This window comes from Monodelphis domestica, chromosome 2 (assembly GCF_027887165.1).
Source record: "Monodelphis domestica isolate mMonDom1 chromosome 2, mMonDom1.pri, whole genome shotgun sequence".
Taxonomy (NCBI): Eukaryota; Metazoa; Chordata; class Mammalia; order Didelphimorphia; family Didelphidae; genus Monodelphis; species Monodelphis domestica.
The window spans coordinates 121,836,604-121,862,966 of NC_077228.1; the positions used below are offsets into that span (position 1 = coordinate 121,836,604).

The 26,363-nt window shown below is 37.3% G+C and overlaps 1 protein-coding gene across 2 annotated transcripts in view; it reads left to right on the forward strand.

The window, feature by feature from the left end:
• The window catches only part of SMYD2 (SET and MYND domain containing 2), an 88,922-nt gene that overhangs the window by 49,267 nt on the left and 13,292 nt on the right, over nt 1-26,363 (forward strand). For both annotated transcript variants that reach the window (XM_056815917.1, XM_056815918.1), the window contains 4 exons: nt 7,927-8,037; nt 13,484-13,544; nt 14,661-14,785; nt 21,232-21,299. In XM_056815917.1, coding sequence (XP_056671895.1) covers nt 7,927-8,037; nt 13,484-13,544; nt 14,661-14,785; nt 21,232-21,299 — 365 coding nt within the window. The remainder of the gene's footprint in view (nt 1-7,926; nt 8,038-13,483; nt 13,545-14,660; nt 14,786-21,231; nt 21,300-26,363) is intronic.

The window sequence follows — 26,363 nt, forward strand, 5'->3', positions numbered from 1 at the left end:
ACAAGCAGTTTCACTGGGTTATACATGTATTATTGTTCAAATCCTATTTCTGTGTTATTCATATCTGCAGTAGAGTGATCCTTTGACATCAAAATCCCAATCATAACCCTATCACATTATGTGATTGATCACATATTTTCCTAACCCCATTTCCACAGTTCTTTTTCTGGATGTGGACAACATTCTTTCTCACAAGTTCCTCTGAATTGTCCTGGGTCATTGCTTTGCTGCTAGTAAAAAAGTCCATTACATTCAATTGTGCCATAATGTATCAGTCTCTGTGTAGAATATTCCCCTGGTTCTGCTCCTTTCACTCTGCATCAATTCCTGGAGGTCTTTCCGGTTCACATGAAATTCCTCCAGTTCATTATTCCTTTCAGTACAATAATATTCCTTCACCAACATATACCACAATTTATTCAGACATTCCCTAATTAATGGACACTCCCTCATTTTCCAAATTTTTGCTACCACAAAGAATACAGCTATAAATATTTTTGTATAAATATTTTTGTACAAGTTTTTTTCCTTATTATCACTTTGGGGTACAAACCCAACAGTGCTATGGCTGGGTCAAAGGGTAGGCATTCCTTTAAATCCTTTTGCATATAGTTCCAAATTGCCCTCCAGAATGGTTGGACCAATTCATAAATCCACCAGCCGTGCATTAGTGTCCCAATTTTGCCACATCCCCTCCAACATTTATCACTTTCCTTTGCTGCCGTATTGGCCAGTCTGCTATTTGTAAGGTGATACCTCAGACTTGTTTTAATTTGCATTTCTTTGATCAGAATTTATTTAGAACCCTTTTTCATGAGCTTATTGATAGTTTTGATTTCATCCTGTGAAAACTGCCTATTCCTCAATCCCTATTCTTTTTAAGATGCCACATGATTAATGTAGGCATTATGGTATGGTCAATGGAGAAATGACCTTGGTTTCATGTTGACCTGGGTTCAAGCCTTACCTTAAACATATGCAGACAAGTGTTTACAAAAGAGAAGAGGAATCCTGGGCATAGTCTGATATGTATCCAAGATTTTAGAAATGCATATTTCAGAAAGTTCAGAGGAAAGATAGGTAGGAACCTATGGAGTAAAATGTTATAGGGGAAATTAGTCCAGGAGGAATGTAAGGGAAATACTCAAGAATGAAATACTAAAGACATAAAGAGAAATAATTCCATTGGAGAAGAAGAATAGGATTTGTCTGAAGAGGCCAGTGTGGATGCATAGGGAATTCATCAACCAAATTAGATTTTTTTTTAATGTACTAAAGATGGGAATAAATCCAGGTAACCAAAGATAAATATAAGATTATGGCATAATCTGGTTAAAATGGTGGCAGGAATTCCAGAACTTAGCAATGAGTTGAGGCTGTGAGGGAATGAAAGGGGTGTTTCATTTGTTTAGCTCCTTTGAATGAAGAACAGGGGTCAAAAAAAGAGATAAGATCTTTGCATAGGGTTGACAACAGGAAGAAGGCAGAGCTTCACTGTTTATATGTGGAGTCTTAATTTCTACATAAAGTGGTATGACATTTACCCTGGAAATGACAGAACAAAAATCACTAATAGGGCATTAATACCCAAGATAAGTAAAAAGAGATGAAGAGGGACCATAGCTGTCCTTGATGAATTTGAGATGAACTATATCCTGGAAAATATAATTGCTGAGCACTTGTTTTATTGAAGAGCTATGGAAAAATGAGAAATGTACAAAAGGTTTGGAAAAGAGCAAATATTGTTCCAATTTTCAAAAAAAGGAAACAAAATCTACAAACTCTACACCATATAGACTTTGATTCCTGGGGGAAATTCTAGAATGCTGCATTAAAAAGATTGGTGAACATCTAGGAAGGAAAACATTAATTACAAAGAGCCAGACTGGCTTTATAAAGGGCAGATTGTGCCAGATTAACCTCATTTATTTTATTGACAGTCTTATTAAAGTGGTAAATGAAGAAATGCTGTGAATATCTAAATTTTAGGAAATCTTTTGATAAGTTGTCTTATCCTTTTCTTATGGAGAAGATGTAAAGACAGAATTAGACAATGCAACCAGATGGATTCAAAATTGATTGAATGGCAAGAGTCAGAGTAGATGTTGATGGTCCAGTTTTGTTTGTTATTGTTATTTGGTCATTTCAGCAAAGCCCACTCTTCATGACCCCATTTGGGGTTTTCTTGTCAAGGATAATGGAGAGATTTGCCATTTTCTTCTTTAGCTCATTTTACAGATGAGGAATAGAGGCAGACAGAGTTAACTGACTTGCCCAGGGTAACATAGCTAGTAAATGTCTGATGCCAGATTTGAATTCAAAAAGAGTCTTTCTCCAGGCCCAGCTTCCAAGTTTTTACATATTCTTGTCAGACTTCATCTAGATTTTTATTTTTTATTTCAGTTTAAAAATCCATGATGAAGAAGGACATTTAAAGGATGAGAAGTGCGTTCAGAGGAGAGCAGCCAGAATTGTGGTCCTTGTCTCATTAGGCTTAGTTGAAATTTCTGGCCATTTTAGCCTGAAGTATGATAGCTGTCTTCAAATATTTAAAGTACTACTTGTGAAGAATGGACTAGATTTGTTCCTTTTGGCCCAAAGTAAAATGGCCTGCCTTTAGACATGTTATGAGTTCCCCTATAATGGATGCCTTCGAGCAAAAGTTGGATGACCACTTGTCAGGTATATTATAGTGGGTATTCCTTCAATGAATGGGTTAGGACTAGGGGGGCTCTTGAGTCTCCTTCCAGCTTTCAAATTCTATGATTTTTTGACTGTGCAATCCTGGGTAAATTACTTCAATCCTCAATGTCCCGGGCAACTCTTCAAGAATAAAAGTTATGGCAAATTGCTGATCTTCATTGTCAGTCAACAGATAATGATTAAGCATATACTCTATGCTAGACTCTGTACTAAGAGATAAGGACATAAAGAAGATGTAGGAAAACTGGAAAAGGAGAAGGGAGTCAAGTTAAAAAGGATTCTGAATGACAAACAGATGATTTTATATTTGATTCCAAAGGTGATAAGGAACCATTGAAATATATTGAAGGAGGGAGTGAGACAGAGCTGATCTAGTCAGACCTGGACTTCATTTTGATAGCTGAGTGAAGGCTGCTCTGGAGTGATTCAGGGAGAACAACCAGCAGGCTATTGCAGTACTTTAGGTGTGAGGTGATGGGGGCAGGTACCATGTTGGCAGTAGTGTCAGATAATTGAAGGCGGGGGGCATATATCAAAGATTTTATGAAGATAGAATTAACAGATCTGGGCAAGATTGGATATGGGCCCAGAAGAGTGAGGACATGAGAATGGTACAAGCATAGATAACCGGAGAATGGTTACATTCTTTCCCTTGACAGTAATGAAAATTAGGAAGAGAGGAGGCCTTAAAAGGAAAGGAAATGAGTTCAGTATTGGATATGTTGATTTTAAGATGTCTATGTGATATCCAATTTGAGATAATAATAAGCAGTTGGAGATGTGAGAGGGAGTTTCTATATTGAGGTTCCCCACATTAGTAGAATCACAAGTTCTGAGACCAAAAAAAAAATGATTGGCAACAAATGGGACTAGGAAAAAATACTGATCTTAGACTCAGAGGACTTAGTTTGGTTTAAGTGTTGCCTCTTGTATGACCTTGAGCAAGTTACCTCATTATTTTCATCTAATAAATGAAGGCATTGAGCTAGATTATCCTTAAAGTTCTTCCAGATATGAATCTTGTGCAAAAATATTGCCCTCTGCAAAGGTTAAATTTATGGTTGAGACTGAATATAATAATTATTGGTCACCAAGGATTTAATTTCTTAAATCCTAAATGAAACACTCAAGTCAGAATGGAATTTTATGGTGATTTAATTACAATAGGAGGAAGAAATTAAGAAGAGAGAGAGAGAGAGAGAGAGAGAGAGAGAGTTAACTCAAAAGGCTGAGCCAGGCAGGAGTTCATGGCCTTGGCCAAGGGCAGCCTTCCCTTGAGAGCCAAGGGAAAGAGGAGTCAGTTCTTTTCATTCACGTGACCAATTCAAGGAAGTTGTCTGTGGGAGTTCCTCCTCGCTGGAGTTCCATGCACAAACTGGTGCCTAGCCTTCTCCACAAGAATTTGTGAGAACTCCAGAGGCAGTTCTCTACCTCACTTCCTGCGTCTCACATGTGCCAATGGTGGCTCAAGCTTGGCTTAGGATGGCCCAGGGGATATTTGTTTCTGATTTGTCATTTTCTAGCACATGCCCATGTAGTGTGGGTGTGCTCATTCCTGGGTGCTAGACCAAGCAAGATGGAGAAAATCTAAAAATCACACCTCTTAATAAACAAATATTGGGGAGAACTTGACAGTATCTGGGTTTCTTTGGAGAGCTTTAGTTTCCTTGATATCTAGTCGTGCCTTTTTGGAAATCTGGAATTGATTCCATAATTTAGGCTCTATGGGATTCAAATTAATGTCCAATACATCAAGTATTATTTTTATAAAGTTTATTATCTGACAAAACAGAACCATGTGACTAAGGTTTTTCTACCTGCTCAAAAGCCCCACTCCACCAAAGGCATGGCAGGAAGGAAAGAGCAAGAGAGATGGACCTCCTCCCAATTTATATCCTATCTACATCAGCATGTAACGACAGAAGTGAGTGGGGTTCTGAGAATCTTAGTTTTGTTAGGGATTGTAGTTTTAGGGTAACAGATTCTAATTACACAGCTCCCTTGTGAGAACCCAATTTTCATTTAACTATTCATTACCGTTAATAGTTCCTCTAATTGTAACTTATAAGGAGGCAATCATGATTCTCAAGTAACAGACAATGAAGACAGTATAGACAGAAGCAGAGGCAGACACCCACATTGGCTTATCTTAATATGCATTTTAAAAGGCAAAAGTCTAGATCCATTCATAAAAATGCAGATTTCACATTGGAAGAGACTTCAAAGATCATATGGTACAACACCTTTGTTTACAGATGAGGAAATGGGAATCCCAGAAATGTTAACTAACTTTCCTGATGTCACACTAGCAGAAAATGACAGTGCCTGTATTCAGTCCTAGACCTTCAAACTTGAAAATCTTGTTCTCTTTCTGCTGCCCCATTTTACTCAATTCTCATAGTCCAGCCCTGAAATTCCCATTTCTTCCCTATTCCCTTTCTCCTCCAATTGTACTATAAGTGAGTGTATTTAATAAATGTTTATTCTTTTACTCCCTTTCTTCTCTCCCTGATGCTTACAAAAGCACTTATCATAGTGCAATATATTATCTGTGTTTTACAGAAAAGAAAACTGAGAATCAAAGAATTCAAGCCCTAGTTTACTTCCCCAGTAGAGTGAGTGGTTCCTTTCAGCCATGTCCAGTATTTTTCTCCCACTACACCATGCTGCCTCCTCAGTGATTAGATGGTGTTTCTAAGCTTACACACAGGAGTTGTCTCTGTCCACTGACATTTAAATCTGGTCTTTGTATTTGTGCATGCTATAGCAAATGCAATAGCAGAGAAAAGCAATTAGCAAATCCATTAACTACTTTATTAAAAAAAGGAAAGAAATACTTTCCCTCCCCCCCCCAAGATTAATAATTTATTTTAAGGAGCTCTGCCTTGATTACAGGTGTTAGCACATTCAGAAGGTTAATAATCATTTACTAACTTCCTTCTATATGGCAGACACTACTTTTTCTTCTTGTTGTTTCAGTCATGTCTAACTCTTCATGATCCCATTTTGAGTTTTGTATTGTTTTTTTAAACCCTCACCTTCTGTCTTAGAATCAATATTATGTATTGTTTCCAAGGCAGAAGACCAGTAAGGGCTAGGCAATGGGGGTTAAGTGATTTGCCCAGGGACACACAGCTGGGAAGTGGCTGAGGCCAGATTTGAATCCAGGACCTCTCATCTTGAGGCAGGAGCTTACATTTTAAAGGGAGAAGATAGCACCTAAATGGGAGCTGAAAAGGGGGCAGGTGAAATGAAGATAACCAGAACTTGGGAGAGGAGATAGAAAAGTCCAAAGTGTAAGCCTGTGAGAAATGAAGATATGGTTGGTTCAATGTAGGTTCTGGGGGAGCCAACCAGTGAGCGCATAGTTCAGCAACTGTGGAAGGTACTGCCAATGTGTGAATTCCAGAGCTAGAGTGAGTTTTCAGTCAATCAGTAAATATTTATTAAGCAACTACCATGTGCCAGGCACTATGGTATTAAACACACAAGATGAAAAGGGTTCTGGTCATGGTTAAAAAAAGAGAGAAGGAGGAGGAGGAAGAATGAGGAGGAGAAGAGGAAGAAGAAATATGATGAACCTCTTTATTCATCATGAAGGACTTGTGAAACGCAATTTTGAACTTTCATTTGTTAATAGCAAGAATTAAGTCAGAAATTTTTTCTCATTTAAATAATAGTGGGAGATAGAATTACAAAAAGAAACATAGTTCCTGAAATTGGCTTTCCTGATACAATGGTTGTGATATATGCATTTGATATCACAAATTAAATATAACTTCACAGAAAATCAGAACTGTACCTTAACGTGGGTTTTTCCCCCTGTCCCATTTGCCTCGAACTCCCTATAAATCTTGAGAAAGTCCTCCCACACATATCTTTATGTCATAAAATATTTGTAAAGTACTTAATACTGTGGCTGGCACTTCATAGGTGCTTAATAAGTGCTTGTTCCCTTTTCCCTTATTCCCTTATAGAATAGTAGAAATCCCTACAACATCTTTTCCAGTTGATCTCTAATTATGGTAGAATAGGATAATCCAGAATAGTGGTCCTAGGATATAAAATATTTCTTAAATTATGTAAAAATCATTTATCTCAATCTTCTGAATATGTACCCCAGTATTAAGGGCTATATTTTTTAAAAGAGCTGGTACATCTGTCAATGCAGATAGCTACCTCTCCTCACCGTAATGGGTAGCCTTTGAGAACTGCTTGTTGCTCAAAAATTCATCTTCCTGAGGCCAGCTGGCAAGAAGCCTCTCCAGACTTAGCTAGGTTGGTGCTCAGATGACAGCCATTCCGTCTGTCACTGTCCATTTTGGAAAGGCCTTCTAGAATTTGCACTGTGCTGGCATTCTAGACTCCAGGGCTGTTTCCAAACCATGATGAAGATTCTAAGGAGGAATTTTAGTGTTTGGATTTAGTATAGATTAGGGAGTAGTTATTTATCTTTAGCAGGTTCTTTTTAAATTACCTTTTGCCTCTATAAGGATTTAAAGTTAATTGCCACAATCTGAGTATTATCTGTAAGGGAGCTTGTCTAAGAAGGTGCCTGGCTAGCAAAGAAGAAACATTGTGGGACTATACATTTTTCATAGAAAATCTAGTAAATTGAATAAACCACAGCTATGAATAATTGGAGCAGCTAGGGGGTAAAAAGATAGAGTTATGGGCCTGGACTCAAGGAAGACTCAAGTTCAAATCTGGCCTCAGACACTACCTCTGTGATCTTGAGCATGTCATTAACCCCGTTTGCCTCAGTTCCCTCATCTGAAAAATGAGCTGGAGAAAGCAATAACAAATCATTCCAGCATTTTTGCCAAGACAATCTCAAATTGGGGGGGGGGGGTATGAAGAGTCAGACACAACTGAAGCAACTGAACAAATGAATAATTGAGAGTGGATTGTTCAGAACAGTAAACTGGATTCCTAAGGGAAGTTACCATAGAAATACACAAGATGAGAATGCAAACAGCACAAAGTAAATTTCCTCATTTCAAAAACATCTGCCAGGACCAACTCAAGGTTAGAGTTCTTTCTATCTTAAAAAGATGTTTTTATCTTCAGCATTGGTGAGTATCCTCCTGGATTCAGAAAGGAAACACATTTCACTTGACCTTAACTGGGGGAACTGACTACATCCTCCCTTCCTTCACTTTATTTCAGTGTTTTATGTTTGTTTGTTTTTTAAAGTTATTATTACTGTCTTTAACCTTCCAGAAGGAAGATTGGCCCATGCACAAGCTGGAGTGTTCTGCTATGTGTGTTTTTGGGGAAAACTGGAATCCCTCTGAGACTGTGAGGCTAACTGCAAGGATCCTGGCCAAACAGGTGAGGGAAAGGACTACATTCGAGAGCTTTTTTGTTCCATCTTTCTTTGTTATGAGTCAGGAAAAGGGGTGACTGCCCTGTTGTGGACAGCTCTTATAAAAATTTGTTTGACTCAGTTTCCTATGCACATCCATATGAGGCCATCAAGTGGAAAAAACAACCAAAGCTTAAGCACAGAATTTTGTTTTTCCTGTGGGAGCATCTCCATGGGGGTCAGGGTACAACTAAAACCTGACTAAGATTAAATGTTTACATTCTGTTCCAAGCACCATTTTGAAGGATTTCAATGGAAATTAGTGATCCTCCAAGTACATTAAGGCATCTGGCTCATTATATAAGATTGCTGGGCATGCCAGAATGACCTGAGATGTCCTGTGATTCCCTTTCCTAATGTAGAATCTCTGGCAAGAAAAGCTTCTACTTATTCCTCCCTCTCCTGTCACATTCTTGTTGTAGCATGTATGAGACAAATAAAAATGATAGAAGCAAATAGAATGGACTTAGGACAGAAAAGGAAGTTCTAGACCCCTGAAGCCTTCAGTAGGTTCCCTTTAAAATAGATTTTTATTGATATATTTTTTTATTTTTATATCACATAGAGTTCCCCCATATCTTTCTTCCTCCTCCTGTCCAGAAAGTCATCTCTTATAACAAAGAATTTCTTCTTGAAAATATTTAGAAGAGAAAAATAAGAACAGTAAAACTTATCAACAAAATATATGATGCTATAAGCAGTGTTCCACATGTGTGGACCCCAGTCACTGCAAAGGAGCAAGGCATGCCATCTTCTCATCTGTTTTCATTTTGGCCAAGCTTGGTATTTATAATTCATTTCTATAGATATATAACATTTGTTATAGTTCAGTTGTTTTCATCCATATTCAATGCTTCATGACTCTGGGGTTTTCTTGGCAGAGATACTGGAGTAATTTGCCATTTCCTTCTCTGGCTCATTTTGTAGATGAGGAAACCACGGAAAACTGGATTAAATGACTTTCCCAGGGTCACTAAGCTAGTAAGCATCTGAGGCCAGATTTGAATTCAGGAAGATGAGTCTTCCTCACTCCAGATCTGGCACTCTATTCATTGTACCACCTAGCCACTCATATATAACACACATGCACATATAGACACATGTACAACATGCACATTATACATAACATTTATAACATGTCAGTGTGTATTATCTATACATATATTATTGTAGTCATTATATAATTGCTTTCTTGGCTCTGCATATTTTTCTTTGCATTGGTTCATATAAGTCTTTGCATGCTTCTCTGTATTCATGATATTCATTTTTCTTTCACTGTATTAATATTTCATTATATTCTTGTGCCACATTTTCTTGGGCTCTCCTCTAATCGATGGGCATCTACTTTGTTTCCAATTTTTTCCTATTACAGAAAGCACAGCTCTGGATATTTTGGCTTATGTGGAAGCTTTCTTTTTTTGCCAATAACCTCCTTATTTTATATGCCTAGCAGTGGAATCTGTAGGCTAAATGGTATGGACATTTTAGTCTCTTTATTTATACAGTTCCAGTTTGCTTTTGAGAATTATTGTACCAATTCACAGCTGCACCAACAGTGCATTAGTTTATCTGTCTTTCTGCAACCTTTCTACTATTGATGATTCCTGTCTTTTGACATCCTTGCCTGTTTATTGGATGTAAAGTGAAAGGGGATTATTTTGATTTGCATTTCCCTTATTATTAGTGATTTGGAGCATGTAGGAGACTGGGGCATATTTTTTCTAAATCATTTCAGCATTCTTGTTTCTGACAGCAAGAAAGTTAGTTTTAAGAAATATATTCTGCATTTCTGTCAAAGCTGATCTAATTGTGAAACCCCTCAGTGGGTTCAAACTGTGTATATGTTGCCAAGCTTGAGCAATAGATGGAAAATGAAGTAGAAGTAATAAAAAAAAGAGAGAAAGAAAGTTGATGAAGAGGAAAGAAAGGGAATGGAGGGGAAGGAAAGAGAATTAATATTAATATAGGACCTTCTATGTGCCAGACAAACTGTAAAAGATACTTTGCAAATATTATCTCATTTGATGCTTACAACAACTCTGGAAGGTAGTTGTTATTATTATTATTATCCCCATTTTACAGTTGAGGAAACTGAGACAAGCAGATAAAATTACTTGCTCCAGGTTACACAACTAGTAAGTTTCCGGGGTAGATTTGAACTCAGGTCTTCCTGTCTCCAGGCCCAGGACTGTATGAGGTAGGAAGAAAAAGAAAAAAGAAGGTGGAGGTAAAAGCAATATATGTTTATGGTGGGTTAGAATAGAAGGCTACCAGTCATTTCCAGATTCCCCTCAATTCCATAAGTAATTGAACTCAACTACTTCTGCATAGAGAAGAATTAATTCCCAGGTTCCCTCCTGCTTTATCTTTTCCTGCTTGTTATGTCAGTCATGGATGCCTACTCTCAGAATGACAAAGGAAGTCTTCATTAAGAAAGGGCCATGACTTGTCCTTGAACTGCAATGGAGTATGATAGGTAGTAGATACTAGAAATACTTTCTAGGATCTTTTGATTTGAGTGAGGTTGTTGGCAAGGGCACTCTACTGTAAATCTTTCTAAACGTGAAATTTCATCCATGTCTTCATCAATCCCTCTTCTCCCCTTTTCCCTACCTCACTTTTTCTATTTTTCAACTAAGCCAAATTTATTCTCAAGGATTAGCACATCACAGCCCAAGTAGGAAACGAAGGGTGTAATTTGCATTTTGGAACTGAGATAATCTTTCTGTGAATTCTCCTCTATTCAGCATGGTCAGAGGTTCACTGGAGAGCCCTGTCTTCTTCTGGGCTCCACCAGCTTCTGTGAAATAACAGGGTAAGATCTGGAAAATAGAATTAGGTTTGTTGGGTTTTTTTAATGCTGGAAAAAGAGGAGACTAATGGGTGATAGGGTGGAAGACTTAATAACAGTGTGTAAGAATGTGCAGAGATTCTGTTGAAAGATAAAAGTTTATTTTTCACCAAGGATAGGAAAAGGAGAAAATGAGCTTATACTCTAGTTAATAAGAGGTTAGCTAGGAGGAAGAACTTTCTGACAATAGGAGAATTAAAAAGGAAGTAATGGAATTGCCTTCCCTGAAGGTTCCTTTAAATATGGATGAATGGATGGAGGTATACATATGTGTGTGTATGTATATTATATATGTTACAGATATGTGTATATATATAAGTTATAATATATTAAACATATTTATTACGTATAATATATAATGTATGATAAAATTACATGATACATAAATACATTTAAGATTATATTATATATATTTAAATTAGGTAGACATCAGAACTTGTGTTCTTGGGTGGCTGTGGACAAGCCCTCCTTGGGAAAGCAGACCATGGTCTCTGCTCTCATAATTAGCCAAACTGCAAATTTAATGATGTTATTGTTCCTATTAAAAGCTCAGGTATATCTGATAATAGCAGTCTTCTAGAAGTTTTTCACAAATTTCAGTTACAATTAAAATAGTATTATATAGTTCTTGGCCAGGAGTTGCCATGCAATTCATTGGAAGGAGTTTATGGCAGATGCATTTGCAATAATAATAAATACCATATGTTTTCAATGGAAGTTATTCTGCTTCAAAATCTGCCCAAAGTCTTCAAGGATCTCAAAATCAATGCAGCCTTCAGTGTGCCAGTTGTACATTGGGAAATGAAGATAGGGTAAAATGAGGTAAGAAGTCTTAAGCTAAGTGTGGAAAAAATGTATTTCCTGTACCTTTCTGTCGAGCTACCTGCAATCCTAAATTGAAGAACCAGATGGCTAAAAAGGAGCTTCAGGTTACCTATTGAGCTCTACCTTTGAACTCTGGCAAACACCCCTAACTCCTAACCCATTAACCATTGTTAGTTCCTCACTAGGTGTCTAGAACAAAACTAGTGATCCCAGCAGACTCTCGGTGGTGAGGCAAAAAAGGTAGAAGGCACCAACACTGGGTTTATGGATGTATTGGGCAACCAGGTGGTCCAATGGAAAGAATACTGGCCCTGGAGTCAAGAAGAGTGAATACAAATGTAGACTTAGACACTCAAAGTCACTTAACCCCCATTTGCTTTAATTACTCCATCTATAAACTGTAAACATTTTTGTAAATATTACCTCATTTGATAATAATACCTATTTTCCTGGGTCATTGTGAGGATCAAATGAGATCATATTTGTAAAAGGAGTTTTAGAATCTTTAAAGCACTACATAAATGCTAACTATTATTAGCTGTTTTTATTTTGCATACAGAAAACTTTCTGTTTGAATATGAAATCTGAATTCACTTTACATGGGCAAGTTGATTACTGGACAAATGAAACTGGATTAGGTTTGAGTCAGGGCAATGGAAGAAATAAATGTCTAGATAGAGATGGCTAGACTTGGAGTTAGGAAAACCTAGGTTCAAATTCCACCTTGGTGAGCCCCTCTGTGCCTCAGTTTCCTCTTCTGTAAAATGAAGTAGGACTTTGGCCTCTTAGGTTCCTTCTTGCTCTAACTCTATGATCTTTGGATGGTTAATCCATAAGTATGGGGGCACCTAAGCAGTGCAGTGGATAGAGTGCCATGCCTAAAGTCAGGAAGACTCAACTTCCTAAATTCAGATGCAGTCTCAGACACTCATTAGCTATGTGACCCTAGGGAAGTTACTTAACCTTATTTGCCTCAGTTTCCTCATTTAGAAAATGAGCTAGGAAAGGAAATAGCAGGGGTAGCTATGTAGCTCAGTGAATAGAGAGCCAGGCAAGGGTTTTAAAAAACAAAGAAGGAAATGGCAAAGTATTCCAGTATCTTTGCCAAGAAAATCTCAAATGGGGTCACAAAGAGTCAGTTGCTATTGAAATGACTAAACAACAAAAGACCCTTTGAAGTAGGGTGACCAAAAGTCAAATCAAGTCAACATCAGGCAGCATTTATCTGCTATGTACCAGGTGCTATGAACATGAAGTACTGGTTTCTGACCATCCTTCAGGAAGTAAGGTGAGTATTCCTACATCATCATTCACTCCTTTAGTCAGAGTTCCTTGATATCAACATTCTAGTGAGCACCAAGGGGGTGAGACAAAAAACATGGACTAACTTCGAGCCTAGACTTTGGGTCATTTATTTAAAGAGTATTTCAGGGTTAGTGTTGATCTCAGTGGATAGAACTCTTTTTGCATGAAACTTTTTTAAAGTTTTATCATTGTGGTTTTTTTTTAACATTGCAAACATTTACAAATCATCCCTTCTCTCAAAGACTTCTTTTGTAACAACATAAAACAGTTCAGCAAAACTAATAGTACCATGCCCTCATTTGAAAACACACAGGAGGTGATATGGGGAACTATAGAAGCATAAGTCTTGACTGTTGATTTTAAAGTTCTAACTGTGATCTTGCTCTTTGGACAAAAACTGAACCTGTATGCTTTCTTTCCCAATTCACTAGAAAACACACCATGAGAGAACATCATCAGAAAAATTGTTGGCTGTGAAGGAATTTGAATCACGTAAGTCTCAATACTTTACGTTTTTTCCCAATTTAGAAACCATGGTATCCATAAATGTAATGGAGGACAGGAAGGAGAGAAACTTGGGTTTTGCCCAGATGTTTTTTGTTTGCTTGTTTTTAAATAATTTCCATCTAGTCTTTCTCCATAGTAAAAGTAGTAAGGAGTGAAAAATGGGTACTGGGAATCTATAAAATTGATGATACAGTGCTGGTCCTGTCATCTCTCAGCTTTCCTGGCAGGCAGGATCATTTTTTGACTTTACGGAAGTTCTAGCACTGCAAAATTAAGTTGTTAACAGATGTCCAAAGAAGGTGTTATCAGAGAGCAACTATGTCTAGTTTCTTAATGTTGGCCAAATTGGCAAGAGGCAGGGTCCTATAATGGTTTGAATGTTAGACCTAGAGTCAGGCAAGCCTAAATTTGAATCCTTCCTGAAGTATTTATTAGCTTAGTGACCCTGGACAAGTCATCTAACTTCTCACAGTCCTTGTATCTTCACCTACAAAATGAGTTTGAACTTAATGATCTCATCAAGTACTAAGAGGTACTAACTCTCAATCAAGAGTATAAGGACTCTTGATATTGGTGCCTTTTCTCCAATAATTATCTCCAGTGTATGCTGTCTATAAGAGTCTCTACATAGTTGTTGTTGCATTGCATGTTATCTTCCCTATTGGACTGTGAGCTTCTCCAGGGCAGGGCTTGCCTTTCACCTTTCTTTGTATGCCCAGCACTTTGCACAGTACCTGGTACATAGGAGGTGATTAATAAATGTTTATTGACTGATATTAGTTCCTGCCACTCACACCTAAATGCCTTGTTGTAATGATTATTTTGAAATATTAGGACAGGAGCAGCTTCAGGTTAAGAGAGAAAGTATCAATAATAAGCTTCTTGCTTTTTTCTAGAAAATAAGTGTCTTATTAGCCTAAAGGGAACCTGAAATTGAGCAAAAAGAAAAAATGGTAACAGGCCAGGAGAGATGTTTCCTGAGACCTCTGTTCTTGTGTTCTCTTTTCTTTGCCTTTGGCAATAATAAGAAAAGGCTGAACCTTAAATCTCAAGATTTGGGGCCTTTTGAATCAGGTGACATGATTTGTTTTTCATCCATAGATCTGGATAAGCTGGACAATGAGAAGAGAGAACTAATCCAGAGTGATATTGCTGCTCTCCATCACTTTTATTCTAAGCATCTGGAATACCCAGATAATTGTAGTCTGGTTACACTTTTTGCACAGGTAAGAAGGTTCAAATCATCTCATTCATGCTTTTTTTTTTCCTCTCCTCTTGCTTCTCCACCTCCTTCTGCCACTACCATGCAGTGTTGGCAAATGCAAATAGGATAGGCAGGCCTGGATATAATCTCTTGGACAGTAGGCTGGAAACTTATCTTCATTTTGTCACTGCCTTTCTGTGTGATTCTGGGCAGGTTCTCCTCATGGGTGAAATGAGAATAGTAATACTCTGCCTCTGATGAATCCATAGCCATAGATCATAATGTCTGTAATCTGCGCTATTATTTGAACATCTTGGAGGGGGGACGTCATTATATAAATTCTAAAACAGTAGATGTAGCATTTTGTATAAAATTCATTGCTGATATTCAGCTCAACAAGCATTAAACACCTAGCAGGCACTACGCTCTCTCCTATAAAACATGGCACTACCCCTGCCCTTAAAGACCTTATCATCTATTAGGAAAGAAATATAGAATTTAAATTAATGTCCAGCACTCCAAGTATTAATTTTATAAAGTTTATTAATAATCACTTGAAGTAGAAGGAATAAAAAGGAAATAGAAGTATAAAAACCTAATAATTATCTAACAAAAGTAAACCCATGTAAGTTCTCCTGGCTCTCAAAAAGCCTGCATCCACAGCTGCCTGCAATTACAAGAAGAGAGAATGAGAGGTGGAGCTACACCAAACTTATATCCTATCTACATAATGTGAGAAGGAATATGGGATGCTGGGAATTGAAGTTCTAGGGTACAGAAATTAATTACACAGAGAAGACATTTTACAAAAATAAATAGTGACAACCTCTTTCTTTGTGGGATTGTTGAGGGGGAGAGTGCAATTCAAAGACAATTTTAAATTTCTATCTTCTTATTTTGAGGGAACCTTTCTTCCTTTTGACATTGAAGGCAGAAACTTGATTTTGTTTCTTTATCCCCAGTGCCCAATCCAGCACTTCACATAGATTAGATGCCTGATAAAAATACTTGATGACTACTTTATATTTTAAGAGAAGAGATGTGACTAAAAAGTCTAACCTGATTACCTAGGAGTTGCTTTATTTATCACAAAAAATGCATGTCAAATAGATGAGAGTGATGAATTAAAGAAATTTTAGTTATTTTTCAAATCATTCAATTATTTTTCGTCTCCACTAAATTCTCTTGTTTTTTGGGAAAAGAGTTCTATCATTTTCCTTAATCATCATAATTTTCATTATCATCATTTCATTCAGATTATCAAAATTGAAAATAAAAGAATAAAGAGTGAATCTTAAAGAGGTTTGGAAAATAAACATGGAAGGAAAACTACGGAATTGAGCTCATATAGACAAGGAATGTAAAGAACGGAAGGAATTTAATAAGTCATTAGTTATATAATGGAAGATGATATAGGTGTTAATAAAAGGCAGGTTTGGGTTTCCAGAGAAGAGAAGAAAGATAGTTTCAAGTTATAATAAAATGTTGTCAGAGTAACCATAATGAAAAGCCCTCATGATATTAAACTTTAGATTTATATATAAGATTTTTTAAAGGTCATTAGAGGGTAAAGTGGGTCATAAGAAGAATTTGGAATTATTGCATTTTAAAGCTAGATCATCTAGTCTAATCCTTCACTTTTACAAAGAAGATAACTTAGGTCCATAGAGGAAAAAAAATGCTTGCCCAATGTGACAAAGTAAGCTAATAAATAAGTGTTGAATTAAACTTCTGCTGTCCTACGAAAGCATGTTTCTAGGTGCTGGGGACTGTAGTTAAATTTTTTTTTAAGTCCCTCATCTCAACTTACACTCTACTAGACAAGAAACCATAAGTACACAGATAAGGGGACAAAGGAGAGATCCAAACAAAATATTAAGGAAAATCTAAAGATGAGAATACTCTCATCTCAAGAAATCAGGGAAGACTTTTTGGAAGAGAGGCACCTGGACCAAACCTCAAAGGGGGAGAAGAACTTTAAGGGGGGGGGGAGGTTAGGAGAGAGTTCATTCCAAGTATTGGAAATGCTCAGTGAGACTGCATGAAGATGAAGATGGCACATCAAGTTTGGAGAACAGCTAATGGTCCATGAAAGAAAGGAAAATGAAAGAAGAGTGGAAAAGGAAGGACAAGAGGGAATCATTGAGGGTTTTTGAGCATGAGATTGACATGGTCAAAATCATTATTTTTGTCAGCTCTCTACAAGATGGATTGGAGCCAGGAGAGAGTGAATACGAAGAGACCAATTTAAAAGCTGTTACATTTCCCAGTAAATCAATGGTCAAAGGAACTAAACAGTTCTCAAAAGAAGAATTGCAAACTAATAATAACCATATGAAAGAATGCTCCAAATAACTATTAAGAAGAAATATGCAAATTAAGACCACCCTGAGGTTTTACCTCATATCTAGCAAATTGGCAATGATGACAGAAGATTGGAATAGTTATTGTTGGAGAGTTTATGGAAAGAAAGATACATTAATGCATTGTTGATACAACTGTAAATTGGTACAACAGTTCTGGAAGGCAGTTTGGAATTATGCAGATAAAGTGATTAAAATGACCATACCCTTTAACCCAGAGAATCCACTGCTAGAGATATACCCTAAGAAGGTAATTAATAAGAAGAAAGTCCCATATGCACTAAATATTTATAGTAGCACTTTCTATGGTAGCAAAGAACTAGAAACAAAGTAAATGTCCATCAGTTAGGAAGTAGCTAAAGAAATTGTGGTATGTGGATATAGTGGAATATTACAATGCTATAAGAATCAATGAACATAAAATACAGAGTTTGGAAAGACTTAATAGTAATAATAGCATTTTTATATCACTTGAAGGTTTCCAACGCACTTTATAAATATCTTATTTGATCTTCACAACAGCCCTAGGTGGTACATGCTATACATTACTTCTCCCATTTTACAGATGAGGAAACTGAGGCAAGGAGATTAAATATCTTACCTAGAGTTGTACAACTATTAAGTACTCAAATGCCGTGTTTGAACTCAGGTCTTCCTGATTCTAGGTCTATCACTGTATCCACTCTGCCACCTCACTGACTCTTGCCATAAATAGATGTAGAGCAAAGTAAACAAAGCCAAGAAAATAGTATACACGTTGACTTCACTAATGGAGATAGAAAGAATTACTCCCTCAGAATGATTGAAAGTGAACTTTGAAGAGTTACCAAAAAAACAAAACCCAGTACAAGCTGGGCCCCTAAGGAGATATATAAGAAGGCACCCCTTCCACTCCTTTACAGAGGTCCCAGGTTCCTGGATATGGAACATTTAATATAGTTTCAGATTTTTTATTTTCTTGATTAATTTTGCTAAATTTTTTTCCAGCCCTCTTTTTTTTTCTTTAAAAATATTCTTTATTATATGGAATGAGTATTTGGAAGGGAGGAGGGGAAAGAGGCTAAGAGAAATTTAGAGAGTGTAAAAAATAAGATATCAATACCATTTATTTTTAAATAGCTAAAAAATAGAATAAAAGTGGCTGTTACAGTAATCTAAGGTAATTAGTGATGAGATTTTTGACTGGAGAGAAAAAATGTTGAATGGAATCAAAAGAATTCGGCAACCGATTGAATGTAGTAGATGAGAGAGAGAGAGAGAGAGAGAGAGAGAGAGAGAGAGAGAGAGAGAGAGAGAGAGAGAGAGAGAGAGAGAGAAGAATTGAAATTGACTCCAAGGTTTTGACCCTGAGTGACTAAGAAAGATGTAGTTTGGTGAGGTGGGGAGAAAATGAGTTCATTTTTAGATAGGACCTGATAGAGCTTTACTTCCTGATCAGGTACTACTCAGTATGACCTTGGGCAAGTCAGTTAAGTTCTTTGGACCTCATTTCCCTCATCTGTAAAACTGGAGGAAAGGACTTCTAAGGTCCTTTCCATATCTAATCTATGATTCTATAGGTTTATGTTGAATTTTAGGACTTAAGAGCATCAAATCATAGATTTAGAGCTGTATAAATGGATATTTTGAGCCTTTGGACTTCATCCCCAAGAAGTCCCTTAGAATTTCCCAAAATTCCCTTTTCCTGTGTCCCTGCATTTTGTGTGATTGTATTTGTGTCTGTAACTCCTCTAAGGCATAGTGGTGCTACAGCAGCTACTGGATCAAGCTGAAAGAAAGGATCTCAAAAGTCATTTAAGTCCAACCCTTTCATTTTGCAGATTAGAAAACCTGAGTTTGAATCCAATAGGTAATAAATAGTAGATATGGGAACAAACTCAGGGAAGAGATTAGAGCAGTGTGAAAGATAGAATAGGAACAATGTCTTCAGTCTCTTGTTTAAAGGACAAACTAGGTGATTCTTTTACGGGTGGTGGTGGCAAGTAAAGTAAAATCTTATGGCCATTTTTAGATGAAAAAAAATCCATTTCTATAATACAAAATTTGTGATGTGGACTGGTAAAAGTGTATGCAAAGAAAAACAAATTTCACTGCTGCCAATTTAGGATTTAGTATATTCTTTTATAGATTTTATAGATTTAAAAGAAAGAAAAAGTTTGAGGAGATCCTCACGAGTCTTGAGAAATTCCTTAAAAAAGGGGGGAAAGTTAAATTAAGTGCCATCTGTCTATGATGCTTCCTCTGAGCCACTCATTTTTGTTCTATATCAAATTCTTGATTCTTCCCTTCCTATAAGTGTATGGAGGGGGTGTTGGTGAGTGAGCTTGCTGCTGGAAGTGGAACAGATCCACATTCCCTCCTTAGGACTGAGGTATGTTGTAATCACCACGAATAAAATTCATCTTTGTGAAGTATAATTTTAGTGCACAGCCTATATCTAGTCTAAATGCTAATGATTAGAATAACTTTAGCAAAGGCTTGCATACTTGATTTGACTTAGGATAGGTGGGAAGAGGATTACAATACCCAATGCTTCTTATTTGATATGCAAAATTTACTTTTCCTTCTGCCTGGGTATTTCAATAAGAGAGGGCAATGAAATGTTCCAACAGGCAAATTGCTGTAGAATGGAGCTTGAACACCCATCATGGCTTCCCAGAAAGAAACTTAGGGACTCTTGTGATCATGAAGAAATCCAGTCCTTCTCCATCCTCTTTAATAGGGAAAGGAGAGAGACTATTATATAGAACTATATGGAACTATTATATAGACTATTATAGTTAGAGCTATAAAATCATAGATTTGTAGAATATAAGAAAGATCTCAGAGGTCATCAAAGTCTAACCCCCTTCTTGTACAGTTAGGGAAATTGGGAGGCAGAAAAGTTAGATGAGTGGCCCAAGGTCAAATAGGTAGTTTATTGGTTTACTCATTTATTCTTCTAAAGAGTAGTATGATAGGGGGCAGCTGGGTGGCTCAGTGGATTGAGAGCCAGGCCTAGAGAAGGGAGGTCCTGGGTTCAAATATGACCTCAGACCCTTCCCAGCTGTGTGTTCTGGGGCAAAGTTACTTAACTCTCATTGTCTAGCCCTTACTGCTTTTCTACCCTGGAATTAATACTCAGTATTCATTCTAAGATGGTATGGTTTTTAAAAAAAAGACATTAGGAAAGGACTCTTAAGGCAGACAGCACTAGAGCTAATCCAAGAAGGATATCAAGAGGAATCAAGATAGTAAGGATAGCATTAAGAATTGGGGGCAGCCTGTGCAAAGGCCCAAATGAAGGAGAGAGAGTAAGCTGTGGGAAACAGCAAATAGTCTGTTTGACTGGAGCATGGAGTAAAGGAAGGGGAGTGATGTCTAATCAGCCTCTAAAGATAGGCTGGAGTCAGATGGTGAAGGGCTTTAAATGCTGGGGAGAGGACAGGAGTGGGAGAACAAATGAACCTCTTCAAGTTATTGCCACTTTGGAAGTTAGCAGTGATGGTGCTTGATTTGTAGTATGGGATTTCAGAAGCAACAGTCATCCTGTTGTGAATTTCATGATTCTATTTAAAAAAGAAAATCCAGCCTAGAAAATGGCCCAGTATGGTAGACCACAGTCATTGGGGAATAGTGCAAGGTTAAAATAGTCAGAAACAAATCTCTCATCTCTTAATAGCCCATGCCACCCTGTGTTATGCATTAAGGTCAAGAAGTCCCATCAAAACACTGATTTCTATGTCTATAGAACCAAAATATTTCCAAGCCTTAGCCAGTGGCCCACTGATTTTAAACAATTTTTAAAAAATGTAACAAAGTTCCAGGATAATAAAGGATCTAGACAAAAGTAGAAACGTGCTTCTCCTCCTCTCTCCCCATTATTGGTGAAAGAATTCTAAGCACATGTCCAATTGACAGAGGGTGAAGCATCAAAACCACTGTATTTAAAGATAGCTTCATCCATGGGTTGTGGAAAAGCATTGGATGAATCTGCAAAGAGGTTCATTCAATTGTCTTTTTAGCAACAGACAAGGGTAAAAACGAAAGAGAATGGTCTGTGACTTGAGGAACTCTAGCTTCTTATTTGGTTCATTTGTTTCTTTCTCTCCTTTTCTCTTTATAGGTTAATTGCAATGGCTTCACTATTGAAGATGAAGAACTTTCACATTTGGGATCAGCAATATTTCCAGAGTAGGCTGAGTTTGCCTTCTTTTCTTTCCTTTTTTCTAACTTAACATGAATTTGAATTTTTTTATTTTTAAACAATCTACCTAATGGTTGCATGAGGCAGACATAAAACTCCAAGTAAATTAAGGCACCTTTTTAATTCTGCCAGGTTTCAAAATATTTCCTCTGCTCTTAAGTATTTGAAGATAGTAGTTATCAGAAGAGCAGTTGCTTGTTAAGTCCTGCCAGGCAGAGAGCTGTTATTAAAGAACGCTTTATAGTGTTCTTAGGAGGAATAGTCCCATGCCCTACTGAGAAATTTGCTTTCTACATAATCTTCAGTTTTTGATACTCAACAGTAACGATTAATTGCCAACCAAGATATTTCCATAGCTTTGCTTAAAAGAGATATTGGCTCTCACCTCATCGCAACTTTGATCATTGTTAATATGGAGAAAGCACAGCATGAGATGCAGAAAAACCTCACTAATTCAGACTGAATTGTAGGGGAGGCCCAGCTCAAGTAGTGAGATAGAGAAACTTATTAAAGAAGTATAGCCTCCACCACCACCTCCTACTTTTGAAAAGACAGTGTTTCAAATGAGCTTAGCAAAATATTTCTGAATAGAAAGGAAAGGAGGAAGCAATAAACATTGAAGTGCCTACTATGCTAAGCACTTTAAAAATATTATCCTTAGGGGGCAGCTCAGTAGATAGAGACAGTTCAAATCTGGCCTCAGACACTTCCTAGCTGTATGACCCTGGGCAAGTCACTTAATCCCCTTTGCCTAGCCCCTTACCCCTCTTCTGCCTCAGAACCAACACACAGTATTGATTCTAAGACAGAAGGTAAAGGTTTAAAAATACAAAAACGAAAGCTAAAAAAAATTAATATTATTCTTAAAGAACCTGTTTTAATATACACAAAGCTACATAGAGAGTATGTTAAGGTTTATAAAATGCTTTACATCTATTATTTCATTTGATTATTTAGTACTACTAGATTTAATAATTATTCAAAACCAGTAGGCTTATTATTTGATGACAGTGGATACTTTAAAAATGTTGAAACAATTTGTTTTCATAAATAGTTTATATGTTCTTCCCAATATTGTGTGCAAACACAAGTGACCCTTTAATGACCCCTTTTCCAGAGATAGTACAAAAGAACAATTAACATATGCTGTATCCAAGTTATCCAAAAATACAATTTAGTGTCATATGAACTTAATAAGATTTATCTGTGTAAGAAATGAGGTGCTGCATATTTAAATGGACACATGCGTGCAAAGACCCTTGATCATGGTTCAGGCTGTCATCACTTATATCTATTTCTTGTATTTTCCTTTCACTTTCTTAATTTGCTATTTTGACCTGTGCATAAGAATATGACAAGAAATTACCGATGAATTAATGTTGCTCTGAATGTGCTTCCTTTAGGATAATTAGGTTTATTCATTAATAATAGCACTGGAGGGAGGGGGTCTTTGACCATAATTTGAACTCTGATGGCCAGTTAGAAGTGGTTTCATGGCTTCAGGTTTTCTCTAGGGAAGAGGGAGGGTTTTGGAGAGCTACCTTGTAGAGATCTCATTGAAAATAAATCTAGCTTTGAAGTGAATTCTTTTGAGGCCAGTATCTTCGGGAGCCAAAGCTGTTGTTCAGTTGTTTCCTTTGTGTCCGACTCTCTAGGACCCTTTTTGGAATTTTCTTAGCAAAGATACTGGAGTGGTTTGCCATTTCCTTCTCCAGGTTATTTTGCAGATGAGAAACTGAGGTAAACCAGGACGAGTGAATTGCCTGGCGTCCCATAGGTAGGAAGTATCTGAAGCCAGGTTGGAACTCACAAAAAAGAGTCTTCTTGAGTCTGAACCCAGTGCTCTTTCCATTTCATCATCTAGCTGCCCAGGGTCCAAAGCACACACAAGATAAATCAGCATTCATGTATTAAACACCCTCTCACTGTACCTAGTTCCTAAGGACTCTTGAGACAAAACCAAAAAAGACCTTGCTTGCTTTTAACAACCTTTTGTTAGGGGTGGGGTGGGGACAAACACATGCACAGGTAAACAGAAATAGAATATATATGTTATATATATATACTCATAACTATTTGTGTTCCTAGCATTTAACACAATACCTAGAACATTCTAGATGCTTAATAAATACTTGGTGATTGATCAGTTTATTGAAAATGTAAAGACAAAGTTCATGGAGCAGGGTGAGGATACCAGTAGCTGGAAGGATCATGAAAGGTGTCATGTCAGTACCTAATGTTACCTCACCAAAGGGAACTGTGATCTGGATGACTTAGATTTTGAAGTACGCTAGGATTCTAAGGGGCAGGGATGAGGAAGAAGTCCATTCCAAGCCTGTACAAAGGAATGGAGATGAGAGGCTAAATGATAGGTACAAGGGATTGGGGTTGGAGCATAGCTAAGTGGTACAGTGGATTGAGTGCTGAAGTCAGGAGATCCTGAGTTCAAATACGACCTCAGATACTTCCTAGCTATGTGACCTTGGGCCATTCACTTGACTCTGAATGCCTAGCTACTTGCACTCTTCTGCCTTAAAAAAGAAAGAGAGAGAGAGAGAGAGAGAGAGAGAGAGAGAGAGAGAGAGAGAGAGAGAGAGAGAGAGAGAGAGAGAGAGAGAAAGAGAGAGAGAGAGAGAGAGAGAGAGAGAGAGAGAGAGAGAGAGAGAGAGAGAGAGAGAGAGAGAGAGAGAGAGAGAGAGAGAGAAAATAATGACAAGGAACAGCAAGTTGGCCAGTTGACTAAAATGCACGTTAGGTGGATTACTTATGAGACCTAAAAAGATCATAGCTATAATCATAGATTTAGAGTGAGGATAGACTTGCTCTTTCATGTCACAGAACGGAAACTGAGGCACAGAAAGATTCAGGGTCACACAGTTAGTATCTGAAGCAGGATTTGGACCCATGTTTTCCTGACTTTAAATCTAGTGCCCTGTCTTCTGTGTGCCACTGTCTCTCAAGTTATGTTTGAGAATACTAGAAAGGAATGTTAGAACTAAACTAGTAATGACTTTAAATGCTAAATAGAGGATTTGATCTGAGAGATAATTAGGAGACATTAGGGTATTTCAAGCAAGAGAGTTTTTCAGGACTTTTCAATAATTATATAAAAGTAACTATGGCACCAGAGCAGCTAAGTAATACAGTGGATAGAGCATCACACCTGGAGTAGGAAGGACCTGGGTTCAAATCTGGACTCAGATACTTCTTGGCTATGTGACCCTAGGCAAGTTACTTAACCCCAGTTGACTAGTCCTTACTGTTTTTTCTGCTTCTGAACAGATACTTAGTACCAATTCAAAGACAGAAGGTAAGGACTTAAAAAAAAAAACAATTACAGAACCATAAAAACAAATCATTTTAAATTCTTTTATTATTTTTAAGGTTTGGTTTTATTTAGAAGGGTTTCTATTTCTGAAGTCATAGAGGCCTAAAAAGGATTTTTATTTGTTTTCAAAAGAATTAAGTATGAGGTAGCATAGTCATATAATTGCCATAAGAGTCAGAAAGCTCTCATACCTACAGACTGTGTGATCCTGGGCAAATCATTTAACCTATTGGGGCTCCCACCAGATATCTAAGACTACAAGAACCAATCAGCATTATTAGAGGAGCTGTCTTATGAGGAGCTCCCTAATTGAAATAAATCACATTTCTAACCCCCCACTTCCACCCTCACCCAACAAACAAAGAAATCAGGAACTGTTTCCTGGAACAGTGACAATAGTGTATTTTGACATTTCTGATGTAATGAAATCTGTTAAGCCTGGGAGTTCATTATCTTTAAGAGTCTGATTTTCTTTCATGTATGATAATGTCAAGCCACTGGTCAGTGAGTTTGGAGTGGGGGGCTCTGAACCCCTCCTCACCACATTCCAACAAAGCCTGAGTTATGGCAGGATGAGGCATAGCCATTTTCACCTTTTTATCAGCCTCTGGTAGCAATGAGCATAGGAAGGAAAGAAGAAAGGAGTTGATTTCTCCTCCGTACCCAGGAGTGGACCTTACTGGCTCTCCCCTAGACTTGAAGGAGCAAGTTGACCAACTGAGTCATTTTGTATTCTTGGTGCAAGTGGAAGAAAGAGGGTTTTTTTTTTTTTTTGGTTATCAAAGAGTAAGGAATTTATAATATCAGGCACTGTAACAATAACATTTATAGATGTGAGAGCCTGTCTGAGAATGAGCCCCAGTTTTCAGACAGTTTTAATTGGGGGGAAAAAGTCCTCTGGGTTGAAATTCCTGTCGGCCTTGGAATTTCAAAGATAGCATTTTTAGAGATCAAGCATTTTTCCCCCTGTAGTTTAGAAATTTTTGTTCTTAGAACTTTGACCTTGATACAATCAGAAGAAGCTCAAAGCCCCTCACATACATGAACCTGTCTATCCTTCCCACCAGTCCTGAGAAGTAGAATGAGAACAGCAGGAGCAGCCCTGTCCCAATTTTCCAGATGAGGAAATTGAGGTGCAGAAAGACTCAAATGAGCTCAGTCAAGATCAGCCAAGAAGTCCTGAGCAGAGCCACGTAGGAAACCAGGCATTGCTGAGAATGAGGATTTTTTTTTCAGGCTGAGGACAACTCCTTTGAAAATGGTCCATTAATATTAAAAAAAAGTGTTGGAAAATTATGAATAAGTGGCCTTTGCTTATTCATTCCAATTTACTGAGGTGTACATGCTTACATATATGATGCTCTTTCGATGCTACATCTAAGTGGGGGGAAATGTACATTTTGGAGGGATCTCCTTTTAAAATTAATCTCATTAGAAATTAACGTTAAGTACCAACAGAAACAGCTAAATTTGCTTAATAACAATTAATTTAAAATCATTTCAGGACATAAAGTATTATAAAACTTTTTCAGTTCCTCCCTCAAAGCCCCCATTTAGGATTCTTGGTCCATTCACTTTTCCTCATGCTATTTTGTTAGTGTCTGCTCCATTCTTCTGGCTTGTCTTTTTTCACTTTATTTTCATATTTACAATGCAGCAATTCTGCTTTCAGTGCCATTAAAGGTTATAATTCCTGGGTAGGATTATACTTCCTTTTGAATGA